Here is a 21020-nt window from a genome sequence, read left to right on the forward strand (position 1 = left end):
ACAGTTTGTTGTAATCCACACAGTCAAAGGCTTTAGTGTAGTCAGTGAAGCAGAAGTAGATGTTTTTCTGGAATTCCCTTGCTGCACAATTGCACTCATCTCACATGCTAGTAAAGTAATGCTCAAAATTCTCCAAACCAGGCTTCAGCAATACATGAACCATGAACTTCCAGATGTTCAAGCTGGTTTTAGAAAAGGCAGAGGAAACAGCAATCAAATTGCCAACATCCGCTGGATCATCAAAAAGGCAAGAGAGTTCCAGAAAAACATCTATTTCTGCTTTATTGATTATGCCTAAGCCTTTGACTGTGTGGATCACAATAAACTGTGGAGAATTCTGAAGGAGATGGGAATACCAGACCACCTGACCTGCCTCTTGAGAAACCTGTATGCAGGTCAGGAAGCAACAGTTAGAACTGGACATGGAACAACAGACTGGTTCCAAAAGGAAAAGGAGTAACGTCACGGCATGTATAATTGTCACTCCTATTATTATAAACTATATGCAGAGGTACATGCATGAGAAGCGCCTTAATGGCCTGGAGGAAGCACATAAGTGGAATCAGCATTTGCCTTGGTGAAGATAATATCAATAACCTCAGATATGGCAAGAGTGGACACCAACCCACTTTATGCAGGAAAGTGACAGACAGAATCGCAACAAGAGACCTCCCACTTGTAGGCAAACCGTGAACCATAAGAAGAGTGAGTGAAAAAGTGGCATTAAAGCGCCGAAACATCAGAAAACTAAAATCATCAGGCATTATGCTCCAGGTCCCATCACTTCAGGCACAATAGATGTGAGGAAACATTGGCCTGACTTTCTTTTCTGGGCTCCAAACATCACTGCAGGATGGTGACTGCAAGCCATGACAATTAACAAGATGCTTACTTCTTTGGAATGAAAGTATGACCAACCTAGCAGCATATTAAAAAAGCAGAGACATTACATTGCCAAACCAACAGGCCGTCTCTCAAGGCTAATGGTTTTTCCAAGTAGTCCTGTATGGGATGCTGAGGAGGGGACTATAAAGAAACGCTAAGTGCTGAAGGAATTGATGCTTTTGAACTGTGGTGTTGGAGAAGACTCTTGAGAGGTCCCCTATGGACTGCAAGGAGGATCAACCAGTCCATCCTAAAGAGCATTAGGTTCCTGGCGGTTTTCATGGAAGGACTGATGTTGAAGCTGAATGCTCCGAATTACTTGGCCACCTTGTGAGGTGAAGAGGGCTGACCGATTTAAAAAGACCCTGATGCTGGGAAAGATTGAGGGCAGGAGGAGAAGGGGACGACAGAGGATGAGATGGTTGGATGGCATCACCGACTCAATGGACATGAGTTTGGGTAAACTCCGGGAGTTGGTGATGGACAGGGAGGCCTGGCATGCTGCGGTTCATGGGGTCGCAAAGAGTCGGACATGACTGAGTGACTGAACTAAACTGAACTTGCTTTCTCTGTAATCCGACAGATGTTGGCAGTTTGGTCTCTGGTTCCTCTGCATTTTCTAAATCCACCTTGTACATCTGGAAATTCTCAGTTGATATCATTAGAAATGTCATATTCTGTAGGGCAGTTATTCAGTGGTTTAATTGAAGATCTTTCACTTTTTATAAGGTGTGTTTTTTTTTTAAAGTGTTTTCCTCATAATTGTCTGATAAACTGCCCATAGCTGAAATAATAATTTATTTTACCACATCTCCATCAAAAAATGGTATAGTAACCAGAGGTTACAGATTCTGATCCTGTTAAAAATCATTAAAATTTTTTTATTGGACTTTTTTTTTTCATTAGAAGAGTTTATTCAGATGTTCTGCCTTAGGGAGATTTTTACAGGCCTTTTAAAATTAATTAATTTTTTAATTGAAGAATAATTGCTTTACAGAATTTCGTTGTTTTCTGTCAAAGATCAACATGAATTGGCCATAGATACATATATGTCCCCTTTGTTGGACATTTAATTCTGATTTCAGACAGTGTATTTTGTTGATTCATTTTTAATGTTAGGAATAAGCTTCTTTACATTTGCTGACATTTGTTAGTGGTATTTATTATCTTGAAAAGTTGTTTTCACAGCAAAAGCCTTTCTGCTTTGCCGTGGTGGGGCGAATTGCAGCTGCCGTTCATTATGAGGCTGACAGCACACCTTCTTCCAGTCTCTTCTTCTTTGGTATTCTGAAGTAGTGCTGTTATTTGCTTCTCTACTCAATAATACGTCAATAGTATGCCTTCATTTTGAACTTAAAAATCTGTTCATGTTTATCTTATAAAACTAGATACATAATTTAACTATAATTAAAAGCTAATAGGTACTTTAATTACCAATTCTGAGTTGTGTAGGTATCACTGTAACTCAGTAGTTCTCAATTAATGTAGTTTTGCCCCCCCCCTCCGCCAGGGGACATTTGGTATGTTTGGTCATCACAGCTTGTGGAGGTGGGGGAGTGCTATGACATACAGTAAATAAAGGTCAGCTGCTGCTGCTGCTAAGTCGCTTCAGTCGTGTCCGACTCTGTGACCCCATAGACAGGAGACCACCAGGCTCCCCCGTCCCTGGGATTCTCCAGGCAAGAATCCTGGAGCGGGTTGCCATTTCCTTCTCCAGTGCATGAAAGCGAAAAGTGAAAGTGAAGTCGTTCAGTGGTGTCCGACTCTTAGTGACCCCATGGACTGCAGCCTACCAGGCTCCTCCATCCATGGGATTTTCCAGGCAAGAGTACTGAAGTGGGGTGCCATTGCCTTCTCCCAATAGAGACCAGGGATGCTGCTAAACCCAAGACAGCCCCTATAACACATTGCCTACCCCAAATGTCAGTAGGGCTGAGGTTAGGGAGCCCTGCTGGGACTCCTGCTGTCTGCATAAAATATTCTTTAAATATATTACATTTTTAAATCCATATGTAGAAAATCATTTGAACTGAATCAATCCATTGGTATCAACTAAGTCGGTGATAGGTTTATGGGTAGTACTAGACATGACACACATGGCCAATGTATACTCTAATACTGCAGTAGTAGCTTATGTAATATAGTAATTAAAGTGTAATGAAGTCCTTCCAAAATGAAGTTGTATCTAATGATTCTTTGTAGCTCCCTAGGTGAACAAGTTTCACAGTTTTCACTACCAACATGGTCTTGCCTCTTGAACTTCATACCCTACTTCAGGTCCTACAAGTAATTCAAACTTGACATTCCACAAAATATGCCTTACTGAGTATACCAATTGAATAACCATATCACTTTGTGTTTACTATCTCAATTAATTTTATCCTTGTCTGTTCAGTTGCCTAAAGCAGAAATCTCAAGGCTGATTTAGAGCCTTCTCTCTCCTTTACTCAGTCAGTCAGTAGGTTCTTTCAGCTTTACCTCTTCACTTTTTCTCAAGTTAATTCTCTATTTCTGCAACTACCATTTTAGTTCAAGGTCTCATAATGTCTCACATTTATTCAATCACTAGAGCTGAATTTCAGAAGTGCCGGCCATCAACACTGATGATGAGAGTATGTTGGAACCACGTTTGAGGGCAGTTCAGCAATATCTAATAAAGTCCAAGTTGCCCAAACCTTACAGTACAGTAATTTCATTCCTAAGTATACGTCTTTGACAAACTTTCCCAAATGATTCCAAGGATATATAAATAAGAACACATGTTGAGACTTCTCTGGTGGTCCAATGGTCTGGACCACGCTTCCAGTGCAGGGGATACAGGTTCGATTCCTGGTTGGGGAACTAAGGTCCTGCATGCCATGGGTGTAGCCAAAAAAAAAACCACACACACACCATGTGTTAAGTATTGTTTTAAATACCAAGAGAGCTGAAAACCACCTACATTTTCAGCAACAGAATATACTGTGTATTTACACACTGGAATATTTTGTAACACTGAAAATGGATTAGAACCATACAAATCAATAGAAATCTCACAAATATTGAATAAAAATTGCAGGATAAAAAAAATTGCAGGATATAAGGTAATATTAAAATTGCAGGATATAAGAATATTAAAACCAAAAATTAATAAATATGTATTATTTAGAGACATTTTTAGTAAAAGAATAAATCTGTTGTGTATAGGGATGATAAATGCCAAAATCAGGAGAGTGTTTACTTCTAGGAAAAGAGAGACAGGTATGCAATCCAGAAGAGGTACCTGGAGTGTTTAAAAGGTATTTGTAATACTTTCTTAAATTAGCTGTTGAGTAAACAAGCATTCATTATATTCTTTTCTGCACTCTTTTCTATGTCTAAGCTATTTCATTAGAAAAATCATCAGATTTTAAACCTTGTGTGATTCCCTATCATTGATAGGGATAGGATAATGTCCAGATTTCTTCATATGACATCTTTCTAACCTTACTACTGCTCTCCCATCTGTCCTAAGATCTGGCTGAATTAGACTTGGCCACAGAGTATTAAATTTCATACCTTTGTCCCTTGTGCATGCTTTTTACCCAGAATGTCTTCCTATTCCTCTTTTCACCTAGCAAAATCTTATTTAATGCTTCAAAATCTAGCTCAGATGTCACCTTCCTACAAAGCTTACTGGATTCTTTGAGGCAGAATGGTTCACACCTGCATTGCTATAGGACTCTGTATTGTACATTTCTGTCTTAGAACACTTATCACATTGAGGTACAGTTGTTTACATGTCTGTCCATCATTAGATAGTGAACATCTAAGGACAGAGACTATGTTTGTTTACTTCTGGAATCTCTGCCCCTCATACAGTGCAGTATGGTACAATAAATGTTTGTTGGATGCATGAATAGATGACTGGAATGGATGTTCTAAGGCTTTATACTACTACTGTTGTCTTCTAGAATCATCAGCTGACCTGAGGTCCTAAAAAGCTAGGAAAGTGGATATTGAGTTGCCTAAGAAGTTCTTATAGGGCTCCCCCCTTTAATAGTACTTCCCAGATATGTCTCTGGAGCCCCATTATAAGAGTCTGCTTCACATCTTAATAAACAACAGTCTTGGCAGCTCCTGGGCTAACCTGGTATAGCCAGGAAGTAATGCTTTGGAATAGTTACCAGTGTCTCCCTTATTTATGAGCTGAGTTATTTATCCCAACACAGTAGAGCTTACAAACTTCTGATTTCCTCCAGGATAACAAGAGCACAGCCAAAAGATTTTAATTATCTGAAATGGGGCTTTGAGACAGCTAAAGCCACTTTGAAGTGAATTATTGATAGCATTGTGCATTGTTTTTCTTCCCTTTTTTAAAGTAACAAGTTAAGGCAATTAATGCTATTTTTATCTTGCAGATTCACTGAATTTTAAGGATGATTTTAAGGATTCCTTAAAAAAAACCCTCATTGGCTGAATGATGGGTTGCTGTCATTTATGTAAGCTAGAGGCTCTGCTGAAGGAATCTGTGATTCTGATGCTGTTTATACACTCGTTACAGCTGTTTTGATGCCTTACTGCTCTTGGCAGTAAGGTGTTTTTTCAGGCTTTTCATGAGGTTAAAGGTTCTCTGTGTGCTTCTGAGGACCCTCCCAAGTGTATATTGTCTTATAAGCCAAAGGGGAACCAAGGAAGCTGTTGAATTAACAGGCAGCTGCAGAGCAGAGCCGTTTAGTCCCTTCAGTGTGGTTTGGTGGAGATCAGAGTCTAGAGGCTTGTCTAGCTTTAAGTGAAGCAGCTGCATTACCAGCTGGAGACTGACACACTGCAGCGGGCGGGTGCAGCACAGCTGAGATGCATCCACTCCTGTATGAGGCTGAAAGGGCTGCCTTCAACTTCGATAGCTGCTTTGTGTCTACACTTAGTTTAGGGGAGGGGAGGCTCAGAACTTGCCATGAGCATCTTTATATTAGCACTGAGCAAAAAGATGCAAACAGGACCCAGCGAGCAAAGGTTTCATGGCTTTCACTAAGATATCCTGATTCCCCTTAGCTGGAAAAGATTTAAAACAAGACCCTGGAAAAGGAAGCTGTAACTTTTCTCTTTGCTTAGTTGCTCAGTCGTGTCCAACTCTTTTGCGACCCCCTGGACTGTAGCTCGCCAGGCACCTCTGCCCACAGGATTTTTCAGTCAAGAATACTGGAGTGGGTTACCATTTCCTCCTCCAGGGTATCTTCCCTACCTGCGGATCAAACCCACATCTCCTGCGCCTCCTGCATTGGCAGGTGGGTTCTTTACCACTGAGCCACCTGGGAATCCCAACTTTTCTCTTTGGTTTACTGGAAAACCTGGATAGCTGTGTTTTTGTTGTTGTTGTTTTTTAGTTGCAATAACCTTAATTTAACTAATCTAGTAAGGTTTCTTTAGTCTGATTTAGTAAAAGTTGGGTAATAGTCTCTATCCCTATAAGAAAATGTGTCAAAACATTCTTCTCTTCCCTTCCCTGATTAACTCATATTTCCATACTCTGCTCAAGTGCCATCTCCCTTCAGGGTACCTTTCCTAAGTCCCCAGCTTGGTCTAATATCCCTCCTCTGCGTGCTCATGATACCTCTTGTTGATTCTTTCTGTCTAGCCCTTACAACATTATAATGAGATTGTCTGTCTGTGGCATGTCTATTCCACTAATCTATAATTCCTTGTTATCTGGGATAAAATTTCATTCACCTCCCCATTGCCTTGCATAGTACCTACACATGGTCGGTATTCACGTGTTTGTCAAACAAACTAAATGGTTATGTCATGGTCTGTGTTACCAAATCCTTAGCTTCAGACACTTAGGATTTTCTAGGTGTTGTAGGGACAGTGTTCCTTCACTAAGCAAAAAAGCAGTCAATTTGCAGAGTAGGGGAGGTAGAGAAGATAGAAGATTTCTTTCTTTCTTAAATGGTGCATACAGGATAAATAAAGTTCTAGAATCACTTTAAAACTAAATCTGTCCTTTTGGTAACATCACTTTTTCAGGAGAGGAAAAGCTTACCACTATTTCTGGTATATTGGAGAGAAAGCAGATAATAACTTCTTTGTGAGCATAAAACAATTATACCCAGCCTCCTGTAGAGACAATTTGCCAGAGCCAACCGCCTCGCCCTCCACATGGGCTTCATTTTCTTACTCCGGATTTCATAGACTCTCCCCCAAAGACCTTCATCTTGTTGCACTATTATGATGAATGTGTGGAGCTGGCTCTCACCCCCTGCTTTACTAGCTATTACTGGAGGTGCTGTCAAAGAATCAGGTCCCAAATTTATCCTCCCATTAAGTCCTCTCCTGGGCAGCTCTGCTTGGTTCTGAGTAGTAGTCATCTAGTCTCCTCTCCTTTTCCCACCTCCCACTGCCTTTGAATGTAAGGAAACTGCAGGCTCTGTTGCAAACAAAGAGCTACGATAGAAAGTAAGGCTGTAAATCACTTTTACCACAGCTCTCTGTTTGCATTTGTCCTAGGTCTAGAGAGAAGTTCGAATATATGAGTGCCTGCGTGTGCATGTGCTATAAGACCTCCATCAGTTTGGGTCACAAACCCATTCCATCTCATTTTCTCAGTAGCTGGTCATGTCTTCTCCCAGCAATGTCTTTGGGAATCTCCTCTTGATAAAGAGTTTAAAGATTTACAGATCTGTAAACGCAGAGGCCTTATCTACTTGTCTGTATACTGTTAACTACTCCTCCGAGTGACAGACACATGGCCTTTGATGAGTTTTTTTAAATGTGTTATATGATTTTGTAATTCGTCCCCACAAGGACTCTTACAGCCATCCTCTTGTGAGAGTTTCTGTTGAATAGAAGCTCTCTGGGTCTCTAACTTAGTAGACTACCATTTAGTCAGTTTGAGGCTTTTTTTTTGGTTTTTTTTTTACTCTTCTTTGCAGAAAAAAATAGGGCCAAATGTATATCAGGTACCATTTGTTAATCTAGAATGATTGATTAAACACCAATTTCATTTAGCAAACAGTGAATTTTGTTCAACAATAGATAGTGATTAGGTTGTTGAAAAAAATCAGACCCTTTAGATTTGGAGCTAACTCATTAATAAAGCAGATATTGAGGCTACTATTAACATTGAAAAAGCAATATTCCTTAGTAGTATTTCTTTTCCTGTGGAGAAAGTATATTGCATTATTGTTGTTGTTCAGTTGCTTAGTCGTGTCCCAGTCTTTGCAACCCCATGGACTGCAGCATGCCAGGCTTCTATGTTCTTCACCATCTCCCAGAATTTACTCAAACTAATGTTCATTGCGTTGATGATGCCATCCAACCATCTCATCCTTTGTTACCCCCTTCTCCTCTTGCCCTCAGTCTTTGCAGTGAAGTTTTAACTTTTCTCCTTTTCAGCGAGAAGAGATACCATCAACTTCACCTAAGCAGAATGGTTTGAAACTTTGAGGAGGTTATTTATTCTTCTTGATTTACCTGATTACTTCTTGATTTACTCAATTGTCCTATTCTCCTTACTTTACTATCCAGCTCCCCTGCTTTTTCTCCAACACCCATATATTCTACCTCTCAGGGCTCCTTTCTCTAGTCAACCCCACCACCTGCCTCTACTAGTTATACTCAGGCTTCTTAGCACTAAACCACTTGTACTAGGACTTTCTGAAGGCAACAGAACACAGCCAGAGCAGGTGAAAGAAGCCTGCTTCTTCAGAGCTGCAAAGAAAGGCAAAGCGCTCCACCACAGTGGGTGGGCCAGCAGTCAAGGCACGTAGCAAGGCATCTCGGTGGTTAGCACCTACAGGCTCAGAGCTGACAGTGTGCTGTAATAAGATTCATCTCTGTTCACTTAACTGATGTGGGCTTTATGGTAAATGTTCTCTTGCTTAATTACTTCGGCAGAGTTGCTGATTGCCTTTCCTGAGGAGTTCTAAAAGATACCCCTGGGATGGAGCATAAACCCCTTTTCATGTCTTTTAATTTCATTCTTTACTTGGAGTAGTTGAAAACCAGTATGTGATCCATATGCCCACCCTCCTCTCTCTGATGACATGAACCTCAGGCCCACTCCTTGCTAGTATGGTGTTCCATATGGCCCACACTGGACTAACCAAGGAATCTGGTCAGCTGTCTTCTGTTTTTATCCACATGAGATCTCCATTCCTCCCTCTCCACCACTGAAGTATATGCACAGCTCTTCCCGCTTAGTTTGGAATCCATGTGCCTATTTTTCTCCAACTATAGTATGGGATCCACAGAATATTCCCTGTTCTCCCCAGTCTAGCATGTGATTCACTAAATTAATTTCCCTCTGTTTTTGAATTGATAGGAAAAGAAGCCTAAGTTAGTCAGTTACTAATTTTTTTTTTTTGCCATCCTGTCCCCCATATTCAAAAGTTATAAATGTCTTATAATAAGTTGATTAATTGTGCTGATGGGAATGAGGTATAATTAAAATGTTTCAGGGTTTTGGCACATGTCAGTTTTCTTTTTTAAGTTCTCAGGTCACATTCAAGGGATTGGAATGTTCACTGTTAATTAAAAATAGATCACTTCTTGGGGTTTTGAGCTGATCTCCACTGCCTCAGAAGTCCTTGCAGGTATGTATTAGGATTTTCTTGTATCCTGAAATAAGGTAGAAAGTCTGTTAGACATTTTCACATGGCCTGTTTTGTTCCTTTATAGTCACTAATTTCTGAGAGTGTAGATGGGCCTTGCTTCTGGAGACAAGAAATCCAGGGCTAAACTACTGATTGCAAAGGGTTTCAAAGGTTTACATCCTGCAGCCCTAGGAACTCTGCCAGCAACTCCTGGCCTGCCACTAGAACAAAGTAAGGGAATCTGTAGCACAGAATAATGGGATCTGAGCAGGGGGAGGCTTATCTTGTAGGTGTTTTGTCCTAGGAAAGTTTTGGAGCCTCTGTTCATTTATTGAGAGAAAGCTTTGATAAAAAGCAAGCATTTCTAAGGGGCATAGATTAAGGGGTATCTTCTATGGAAATGTACATGGTCCATTTGACTTTTGTGGTTCCTTCGTCTCCTGTGGTTCATTTTTCTTCATCTACTTTCATTGTGATTTTGGAAAGAGTGAAACAAAGTCAGGCTGGTATCTAAAAAGCAAGAAGGAATTCTGTTTCCCTCTCTTAGCAGTGCTAGAAGAGAGAATTTAGCCAAAATGTAAAGCCCATGGTATCTCACTTGGCTTAAATCTGTGGTTTGGGGCCACAGTAACTAGAAATTAGCTCATTTTTCAAGCAAAGTAGCTATAACCAATTGCTTAATTTCCAGCAGGTGATGAGGCAGAAACCCACATTGGGCAAAATCATGCATCAAGGTAGAAATCTCAAACCGCCAAAACGTGTAGCCATGCACAGCTTCAGAAAATGAGGCAACTACCCCTCAGGCCATGTACATTTCATACACATTAACTCTTTCTTGTTTCCCTCCAGTTAATGAATTGTGAACTTTCGTTTGTCTAATGCAGAGACTAGAAAAATGTCCAGTAGTTGAATAACTTGCCGAGTATGATACATGTGCTTCTCACCTAGAAATCGAGAGAGATACTTCCTTAAGTCATTCCCCAAGTTAAAACCTGAGAGTTACCATTGGAAGGACTGATGCTGAAGCTGAAACTCCAATACTTTGGCCACCTCATGTGACGAGTTGACTTATTGGAAAAGACCCTGATGCTGGGAGGGATTGGGGCCAGGAGGAGAAGGGGACGACAGAGGATGAGGTGGCTGGATGGCATCACCGACTCGATGTACATGAGTTTGAGTAAACTCCGCGAGTTGGTGATGGACAGGGAGTCCTGGCGTGCTGTGATTCATGGGGTCTCAAAAGAGTCAGACACGACTGAGTGACTGAACTGAACTGCACTAAACCATGGTGTAGTTTGGGACTACACCATTCACTGTTCCATTTCCTTCAGTCAGTAAGTTTATGGTGGTTTAGTTGCTAAGTCGTGTCTGATTCTTGCAATCCCAATGAGTTTATGTATACTAATAAATCAAATTCTTTTGGCCAATTTACATACTTGGATCATTGAATAAAGCACGCAACTAGATGCATTGGCCAGTAGCTCATCCTTCCTGATGGTTGTCAAAATGTCTTCTATAGTAAGGGTCCATTTTTGTGTCTCTGGTCTTGAAAAGAATGGCCACAGAAACAGCAGTATAAAGAAGGGGATATTTGGCATGAAAGGGTTAAGACCTAGAACATAAAGGGTGAGTTAGAGGAAACAGGTCACTTGCTGAAGTTTTGACTAGATAGTTTCAAAGTGAAAAGGTTAAAAGGTATTCTTATTTGAGGTTTTATTTTGTTTAATGTTAATCAGCAGAATCTCTGAGGCTTGTAATACACTGCTGTTAACAGGCATCAAGGGAAATTGCTTTTTTTTGTTGTTGTTGAATTGGATGGGCTGAAGATTCATTGACTTCATGAAGAGGGAAGCTTATTGCTACATGAAATGGGAGTATATGAGGCAATTCTGAAGGTGAAAAGAAATGTTAGTTTAAAGTTAAATAACCCAGCCTCAGAGGAACCATTTTAATCACTGCCACATACCACTCAAGTCATACCTTCACCCTTTCTCAGAAGCCAGTCTTGTAACCTGTATATTTGAAGTTTTCCCAGGTTGAAGCAGGTATGAATATGATGGTTTTCTTGTCACTTTCTTTTTTTTCCTTGTCTTTTTTTTTTTTTTTGTCCATGCCATGTGGCCTGTGGGATCTTAGTTCCCTGACCAGGGATCAAAGTCATGTCCCCTGCAGTCCTGCAGTGGAATCAAGGACTCCTAACCCCTGGGCCATCAGGGAATTATCTTTAATTCCAGATATCTGGGAATATATTCTGTAGTACAGATCACTGGACTGCTCTTTTGGGTCTAGGAAAACGGAAACTGCTTGAGGGGTTAAGTTTTCTTTAGGGCAAGTTATGGTTACATAGGAAGACACAAAGAAAAGCTTTGGAAAGGAAACCCAACCAGGTGAAGAATACTTCTCTGGTACTCAGAGAGGTTGGTGTCTTGCCCAAGGTCTTACAGCCTAGAAGTAGAAAAATCAGAATTTTAACTTAGGTCTAATGCCTCTAAAGCTTTGTTTTTTACATTATGTGAATTATGTTGTGCAGGGAAATGATGGTGCTTTAACTGGGCCTTCCAAAAGGAAAACTAAGACTTTGGCTTTTTGGTAATGAAGAAAAATAGTATTCTGTGTCCAGGAGATGGTGGAGGACAGGGAAGCCTGGCATGCTGCAGTCCGTGGGTCGCAAAAAGTCAGACACAACTTAGCAACTGAGCAACAACAGTGTGAAGAAAACCATGTAAACAAAGCATGATATACAGGTGTACATGTTTAGCAAGTATTTGAGAATACAGGACAATAGCTTGATGAGACTGGGCTTGAAATCCAGATGTGTCAGGCTTTAGGTATTCACCCATAATCAGACCCTTTCGTGTAAATCTGTGCCCTTATAAGAATAGTGTTAGGGTGAAACTTTTAGGAATTTTCCTCATATGTACCTTGTTGCGTATACCAGTTATGTTCCCTCCTTCCTTGGAATCAGAGCTACAGAATCTGCCTGTAAACAACCTTTGCCTGTTTTTCTCCTTTGTGCCTGAAGAATTTACATAGCAGCTTTTAGAGACAGTCTGCTTTCTCAGATGTCTTAGTAAGGAAACAAGCACCATGTTCCGAGCTTCTGGATGAAACTATTATTTATTTATTGTTTTATAAAAGACCCTTAGAGACTTCTGTCTGTGGAAGGTAGCTGGGATTGTGAGAAATTGCATGTTAGGAGGATTTACGTTAGATTTGCATTGGATATAAGGAAGAATCCACATTTTCTCCTAAGCTGCATTGCCTGCATTTTAAGGTAACATTTCCATGCATTTCCTGGGTAAGTTGGGCATTAACTATGTGTCTCAGCCATCATCCATCCAGCCCTGGGGAAAAGAAAGCCACTTTGCAGAGTCATGAGTCAGAGAGTAAGTTAAAAATGGACCAAGAAATCCCCAGCCAGTTTGTAGCTCAGCCTTGCTGTTCCATCTGTCCACTTCATTTTGCTTCAGTTTATATAAGTGACCCCTGTCTTCAGCAGTAAGAAGTTGACAGTTGCATTGGAGGGTGGCCCAGATTCTTGCCCTTAAAGGTGCTTTGGGTGCAAATCCATCCCTTGCTGTGACTGACTTCAGCAATTTCCCTTTCTGTGACATTGTCTATTTCTTCTTCCTTTCCCTTTTTGGAACTTTCCAATTCAGTAGCATTTAGGAGACCCAGAACCAGAGTATAACATACTCCCCAACACCTCTCCCACTCCCTACCCCTAAACAAACAAACAAAAATTCAGGCTTACTTTTAGAAGACACTAGATTATTTTTATAAGAAATGCCAAAAAGCTTTTCCCTGACCTCCTCATATGACTTGAAAGGAAGAGAAAGCTTTACTGTCTTCAGTGACTACGTTTGTTCCTTCTTTTGGGGACAGCTGTTCATGTCTGAGTCACCTTTTCTTCCAGGTTGGGGATAAAACATTTTTATTGTTATTTTCATGCTTTTGGAGAGTAGCTGGTGATCATGAACCTCCTTACTTGTGGTGAGATTGGACAAAAACCTTTGTAGACTTTAATTTATTCAGTTTTGCTTAAGGCTTGGGAATATATTGGTGAACAAAGTAAATTTGGTCCCTGCTTTCATGGTGCATTCAGTTCCAGTGTGAGGAAAACTGATGGTTTGGTAAGAATTTATATTCCCTTTCCCCACTAAGTTCTACCTCCAGACTCCTTCCCCTTTCCTTAGGCCTTATTTCTTTAAATCCTCTTCCTAGTCTTGGATGGATGGCTTTCTCTGAGTAATGTAGGCAGCTCCAGTCATTTCTCAAAAACAAAAAAGTAGTCACGAGTGTTGAGACTAGGAGAACCTTCTTTCTCCCCCTTCAGTCTACTCATAACATTTTATTCCAAGGAGTTCTGTGTTCAACAGCCAGAAGTTGACGTGGTTTGACAAATGCAGACCTTTTCATCTGAAGATATCATGCATGTTGCCAGGAGTTGAACTTTTCTTATCTCTGGGCAGAGTTGTTCCTCCCTGCACATGTGGCTTCCAGTGTCAGTGCCCGTATCTCTGCTCCCTCTTATGGCACTGACCACAGAGGCCTCTCTAGAAGAAGCTCCTTAGACGCTGTCTGCTCTAATTTATGACAGAGTGACCCAGTGAGCTCCTTTTCCTCTTGCCACCAGCATCATGGGCATACACAAGCTCTAGGAAAATTATCTTGGTGTGTGAAGAACTCTGGGATCTGTGAATTCTATGTGGAATTGTTTACTAAGGAAAGCAGCTTGCTCAAGAACTGCTGGAGTCGAGGATGCCTTAAGCCAAGACTGGCGTGCTGCAGTCCACGGGGTCGCAAAGAGTTGGACACAACTGGGCGACTGAACAACAATTCATATGTTATAACTCAGACATTTAATGTGTGCAACCCATTGTTTAATATACTCACAAGGTAATACAACTATCACCACAATCTACTTCTAGAATGTTGTCCCCCCAGAAAGGTACTCCATATCCTTTAGCAGTCCATCTGCATTTCTCCTCTAATCCTTCCCTTAGCCCCAAGCAACCACTAATTTATTTTCTGTCTGTATAATTTGCCTGTTCTAAACCTTTCCTGTAAATGGAACAGTACATTATGTCGCCTTTTGTGTCTGGTTTCTTTCACATAACAACTTTTTCAAGATTCATTCATATTTTAGCATTTATCAGTACTTCATTCCTTTTTGTGGGTGAATAATATTTAACTATAGCTATACCACATTTTATTTATCTATTTGGGTTGTTTCTACTTTTTGGATATTATGAATAATGCCACTGTGAACAATTATGTACAAGTTTTTGTGTAAACATATTGTTTTCATTTTGGGGGGCATGTTAAGAGTAGAATTTGTGGGTCATAGGGTAACTCTGTGTACTAACATTTGAGGAACTGCCAAACCACTTTCCAAAGTAGCTGTACCATTTTACTATCCCACCAGCAATGTATGAGTTCTAATTTCTTCATGTCCTTGCCAACACTTGTTAACTGTCTTTTTGGTTATTACGATCCTGGTGGGTGTGAAGTGGTATCTCACGGGGGTTTTTCATCACATACATGATTTGCAAGTATTTTCTCCCATTCTGTGGGTTGTCTTTCACTTTCTTGATGGTTATCATTTGCAGCAGACAAGTTTTTAAACTTGACCTACTTCTGTTTTTTGTCACTTGTGCTTTTGTTACCCTAAGGAATCATTGCCTCACCCAAGTTCATGAAGATGTACTCTCATGTGTTCTTCTAAAAGTTTTATGGTTTTTAGATCTTATATTAAATCTATGTTCTATTTTGAGTTAATTTTTGGTATAGTATGGGTATGGTATGTGGTTCAGCTTCATCCCTTTGCATGTAGATATTCAGTTGTTCTAGCATCATTTCTTGCAAAGATTCTTCTTTTCCAACTTGATTGTTTTGCTACCTTTGTCAAAGAGAAACCTTAGTGCATAATGGCTGTTTTCTCATTCATTGTCCACTTACACCTTCCTCTTCTTCCCTACTCCTCCTCTCCTTTCAAGTCTCCTTTTCAAAAATACTTTGGAGCATGAGAGTTTTCCATTGGCAAAGGCTAGGTTTTGTTTGAATACCTGAAAGGCTGATATTAGATCAAAGCCAATCTCAGTGTACAAAAGGAATTCCTTGACAGTCTAGTAGTTAAGGACTCTGTGCTTTCACTGCCGAAGGCCCTTTTTGGATGAAGTGAGTCGTGAGGGAATTAAAATCATACTTTAATCATTCATCTTCTGATAGAAAAAAACTGCCATTTCCTGTCTGGAAACCTAAAATTTTAGACTTCAGCACGTGACAGTTGCTACCTGTTTTGACAGGTTTTGATCAATGAAAATGAGAGAGCTACAATTAGAATGACTTAGTAGTCTCCTCCTCTCCTCCCAGATGTTCAGAAGAAATGCTGGTAGATCTTTTTAGAGGTGGTATCAGTGAGAAGGAAAGCCTGAAGAAAAGAGAGAGTTTCCTCCTTCATCCATAAGTCTCGTATCTCATTGTTCTCCCACTGAGAGCTGGTCAGGCAGGAGTTTCATTCTGGGGGCTACCCCAGGTGGGGCAGCGTGAAATCACAACCCAGGTGAGCCCTGGTAGCCTCCAGACTTCTTGGGAAAGGAGAAGCTAAGTATTTCAGTCACTGCAAAGGTATATGTCACTCAGTGTGGGCTGACTTAGCCTGATTTTGGTGTTTTGTCATCTGTTTGCTGCCTCAGAACATACTTCCATTTCAACAGTATGAAGTCCTGAGCACTTGAATAGGAAGCTTCCAAACCCTGTCTGAAATGCCTTGCTAAAGAGCATGGAGGGAGAACAGCCAGTGTCAGACTGTTTTTCTTACCTCTTAGACCTAGCACCCTGCACCTGGTATCTCCAGAAAATCAGATTAGTACTCAGATTTTACAGATAACAGTCCCAAATAAACAGCAGGAAGGGTAAAGCAGAGGCGTATACTGTGTCCTGTGTGGGTCCTGAGTTAGAGATTATTAACTGGATTTACACTGTTTCACCTGTCTCAGGTTTCTAAACAGTCCCTTAAGTTGCCTGGTGGGAGACCTCCATCATTTGCAGAGATCTGAAGCTCTGTGAAGAGAATGTCACAGGTTAGATTGGAGGATGATTTTATGTTTGTTCTAAAATATAAATTCTCAGACTGACAAATCTATCATACTCTCAGGATAAGTTTGCCTAAACAGCATCAGCATACATGCCCTGCAGTATCAAGCATAGGCTTGCATCTGTAGACCCAGCTGATAGTTGGCATATGTAACAGTTAGAAGGGAAGGAAATAAGTGTACCCTCTGAAGATAGTACCTTCCAATTTTTTTCTTTCTCTCCCCCATCTCCTCTCTCCTTTGTTTCTTGCTCTGAGATCCTTCCCTGTCTTTCTTCCCTCTTTTTCTTTCTCCTTTCTCTCTCATTTCTTTCTTGCTTCCTTGCTTTCTTTCTTGGAAAGAAAATTCCTCTGATAGGAAGGGAATAGAATTACAACATCCCTATCTGTTCCATTCCCAGGGATTATTTCATTGTCCTAACCTCAGCAGTTTCTCTGGATTGCCAGCTGGGTCCCAGTGGCTGCTACCATCCCACCCAGACAGACATCAGGGTTTTTTGGAGTTCTCTGTTCACCAAACCTAGGCACATCAAAACAAAAATGCAATTCTAGTTCAGCTGAGTCAGGATTTTTTTCAAACACTTTTCAAAAAATGTTTTTACTGAGAAATTTAAAGAAAACCTTAAAAAAAAAAAACCTATAAAATCATGAAATAGATGTATTTATAGAATGCAATTTCCGTTTTCCAAAATAACTGAGGTCTGATAGTAGATTGATTTGTCTATTGTATTTCCTTTCCTCACTCCCATCTCTCTTGAGAGCTGAATTCTATGACTCAGACTCTATCCTGGGTTAACTGTAAGTTAGTGCTACTGCTAGGTTTGGTGGGATTCTCAGTTCCCTATACCTGCGCGCCCGCCCCCCCCCCCCCCCCCCCCCCCCCCCCCCCCCCCCCCCCCCCCCCCCCCCCCCCGTCTTCTCATTGGGTTTAGCCTCCCGGTTTTCCTTTCTGTTCCTGGACTGTTGTCATCCCTGCCAGTATCCTCAAACTTTGCTTTCTGACTGAGAAAAATATTTGATCCGCCCCCCCCCCCAACTTGATCACAGTGGATATTTTGGATTTAGACCAAGCCCCACAACCTTAACTTGCAGATAATAACATCTCTACCCTTCTTGACAGTCTCTTGGAAAATAAGTTACCAAAACTTGCCTCTTGTGCCTGACCCATTTCTGTCCTATTTGATTTAGTCATTCATTGAATATTTATTGACTACTAGCTGTGTGCCAGGCATTGTGCTAGATATTTAACATTGCTTTACCATATAAATATTGCATGAATCCTCTTAAGGTTTAGTTCACTCTTTCAACAAACATTTATTGTATGCCTGCAATGTACTATTTCTAGTTACTGTGCTAAAACAGATATTATTCCCATTTTATCCCTCTGGCAAAATATACAGCTTCCAAAAATTATTCAGAAAAACATTGGTCAAACTGGGATTCCACACCATGATTTTCTTTTTAAATTTCTGGCTTATACTTCTGATATTTGGGTTAGATTAAATTCTTTACTATCAGTAAGTTATATTAAAAGAATATATTGGTTTCTATTATGCTATCATACACACATTTTAATAAACTTTATTTTGGAATAATTTAAAAATTATAGGAAAAAATGCAAAGATAATGCATAGAGTTTCTATATGCCCCTCAACCTAGTTTCTCCCCTCTTACATTACCATGGTATGTTTATCAACACTAAGAAACAGGCATTGATATGTTACTATTAACTAAACTCCATATTTTGTTTGGGTTTCAACAGTTTATCCTTTAATGTCCTCTTTCTGTTCCTGGATCCAATTCAGAGCATCAAGTTGCATTTAGTCATATCTCACCAATGGGCTCCGGTCTATGACTCTTCCTCAAGTTTTGTTTTTCATGACCTTGACAATCTTGAGGATTAACTGGCAAGATAATCTCCAGAATGTACCCCAGTGTGGGTTTGTCTGATGTTTTTCTTGTGCTTAGATTGAGATCATGAATTTCTGAAAGTACAGCACAGAGATGAAGTGCCCTTCTTACCAGACCATACCAGGGGTTACATGACATCACTGGTGACACTTAACCTTCATTGCTTGGTTGAAGTAGATTTGCCAGGATTCTTTACTGTTAATATTTTTCCCTTTTGCTACTCTATGGAGATAAGTCTAGCTTACTCTCAGTGATAATGGGAACTAAACTCCACCTCCTAAAGAGGAGAGTATCTGCACGTATTATTTGAAATTGTTCTGTTAGATTTTTCCCTTCTCTCCATTAACCTCTAGTCTAAAACCTGTGTTTTTTATACTCTTCTTGTTGTTCAGTTGCTAAGTCATGTCCATCTCTTTGCAACCCTGTGAACTGTAAGACACCAGGCTTCTCTGTCTGTGCTTTTCTGTCCATCACTATCTCCTGGAGTTTGCTCAAACTCATGTCCATTGAGTCAGTGATACCATCCAACCATCTCATCCTCTGTCACCCCGTTCTCCTCTTATCCTCAGTTTTTCCCAGCTTCGGGGTCTTTTCCAGTAAGTCAGCTCTTCACATCAGGTGGCCAAAGTATTGGAGCTTTAGCTTCAGCATCAGTCCTTCCAATGAATATTCAGGGTTGATTTCCTTTAGGATTGGCTGGTTTGATCTCCTTGCTGTCCAAGGGACTCTGAAGAGTCTTCTCCAGCACCACAGTTTGAAAGCATAAATTCTTTGGTGCTCAGCCTTCTTTATGGTCCAACTCTCAAATCCATACATGACTATTGGTTTTCTACTCTACCAGACAAGAAATCACGAAGATCTATACTAAAGCATTGGTTTCAGGGAAATTTATTTCAAATTTCAGAGGTTTTTAAGAAATATATTTGATGTGACTTGGTGACCCTGAAGAGAGAATGTTTGAAAACAATGTTCAGATTTTGGTTTGAATGCTGGAAATAAAATTTTGGTTCAAAATATTAACTAACAAATATGACGGTTGTAGGCTTTGGGAAATCTTAGGTTCTTCAGAGATAGTATTCAACCCACATGTTGGTCCAGCTTCACAGAATGCCCTGTTCTCCCGAGTAAGAGCAGAGCAAAGTTTTTTTTTTTTATTTTCTCTGACTGAAACACGAGGGCCTCCTGGTGGACAGCACTCTGAGCCCTGTTTCTCATCTGAAGGATGCTAGGTTTTGAGTTTTGTTTGGTTGTGAGATTTTCCCCTAGTTCATTTACAGAGCAGGCATACTTGATTCTGTTCTCTGTCTAATAAATTATTAAACCTCTCCCATTTTAGAGTAATCACTTCACCCCATGTGACCTCATGTTCATAAGAGGACAGTTACCTTTTGAGAGTCACACCCATGGTCTCATACTCTAAATCAGAGGGTAGCTGATACTTGTTTTTAACTCATTTATCTTCTTATTCCATCTGGTACTGTATTAATGTTAATTCTCTGTTTCAGAGCCATCATCAACCACTTTAACCCCAAAATTGAATCCTACGCTGCTGTGAATCACATATCCCAACTGTCGGAGGAGCAGGTAAGCCACTACTTTCCTCAGAGTGGCCCTAGTTGGTGGCCAGCATCAAGTCCTTTCAGATGGCGGGGGGATTCTGTGACTGAGCTTCTAGTGGGAGTGGCAAGAGCCAGGCTGCTAAGAGGAATTAGTAAGGGATTTGTTGATAGTACTTTAATTAGAATGATGGCTTCTGCTTTTGTGCCATATGGAGGGTTCATTTAATTATGTAAAAGATAATGTAGGTGAAATTTTGGTGAATTGTTATTTTAGTATGGGTGATAAGGCATTTCTTTTTTTAAAATTTTAGGCAGAGAGTCATTTTGACTTTTGAAAATAAGAAATGAAAACTTAGAAATGGTTGAAACTGCCAGTTAGAAAAACCGAGTTCAGCTTAATTTGATGTTGTTTGGCTCCTTAAAATATGAACCCTCCTTTGGGCAGATTTGCCTAAGAATTGAGTTCTATGTGCCTTGAGAAGTTATTTCTGAGCAGGTTTTTCTGTGGTATGAACTGTGGTACATGCAGATAGTGTTGTGTGTTCATTTTTCTTGAGTCTGGCCTGATTGCCTCTTTTCCCAAAGAAAAGAGCCCTGGGCTCTGCATTATATAAAAGTAAGATGGGGCTTTAGCGTAGCATAGTATTGAACTTGATGTTTCAGAACAAGACTTTGAGTCTTGTTTTCAAAAGCACAAAATGAGACATATATTCATACAGTCTCCCTTCCTTCTCACTCTACTCCCAAGTTGAAGGGCCTGGGTATTCATGAGGTGAGAGTCCAGGTATAGGCTCCAAGCCCATTTAAAAAAACAAAACCACCTGTGCTCTGCTTTCCCTTTTTTGGCCTTTACATCAGTGTAACCCTTCTGTGAGCCTCTTGCTGGCAGGGCCAGCTAGCCAGCTGTGGTGTGATTGTGTGTTCAGTGTTCCTAAAAGCTATTCCACTGGCCAAATGAGGCACCAAAGCAAGCCTTTGCCTAACAGACAGCTTCTCAGTATTCTCACCAGTGGCTCT

At 40.4% G+C, this 21020-nt stretch overlaps 1 protein-coding gene across 1 annotated transcript in view; it reads left to right on the forward strand.

Annotated features, from left to right (window-relative positions):
* ARMH3 (armadillo like helical domain containing 3) overlaps positions 1-21020 on the forward strand; it is a 171059-nt gene that overhangs the window by 116901 nt on the left and 33138 nt on the right. Inside the window, exon 24 of the mRNA XM_043475627.1 lies at positions 19950-20028. Coding sequence (XP_043331562.1) covers positions 19950-20028 — 79 coding nt within the window. The remainder of the gene's footprint in view (positions 1-19949; positions 20029-21020) is intronic.

This window comes from Cervus canadensis, chromosome 8, assembly GCF_019320065.1.
Source record: "Cervus canadensis isolate Bull #8, Minnesota chromosome 8, ASM1932006v1, whole genome shotgun sequence".
Lineage (NCBI taxonomy): Eukaryota > Metazoa > Chordata > Mammalia > Artiodactyla > Cervidae > Cervus > Cervus canadensis.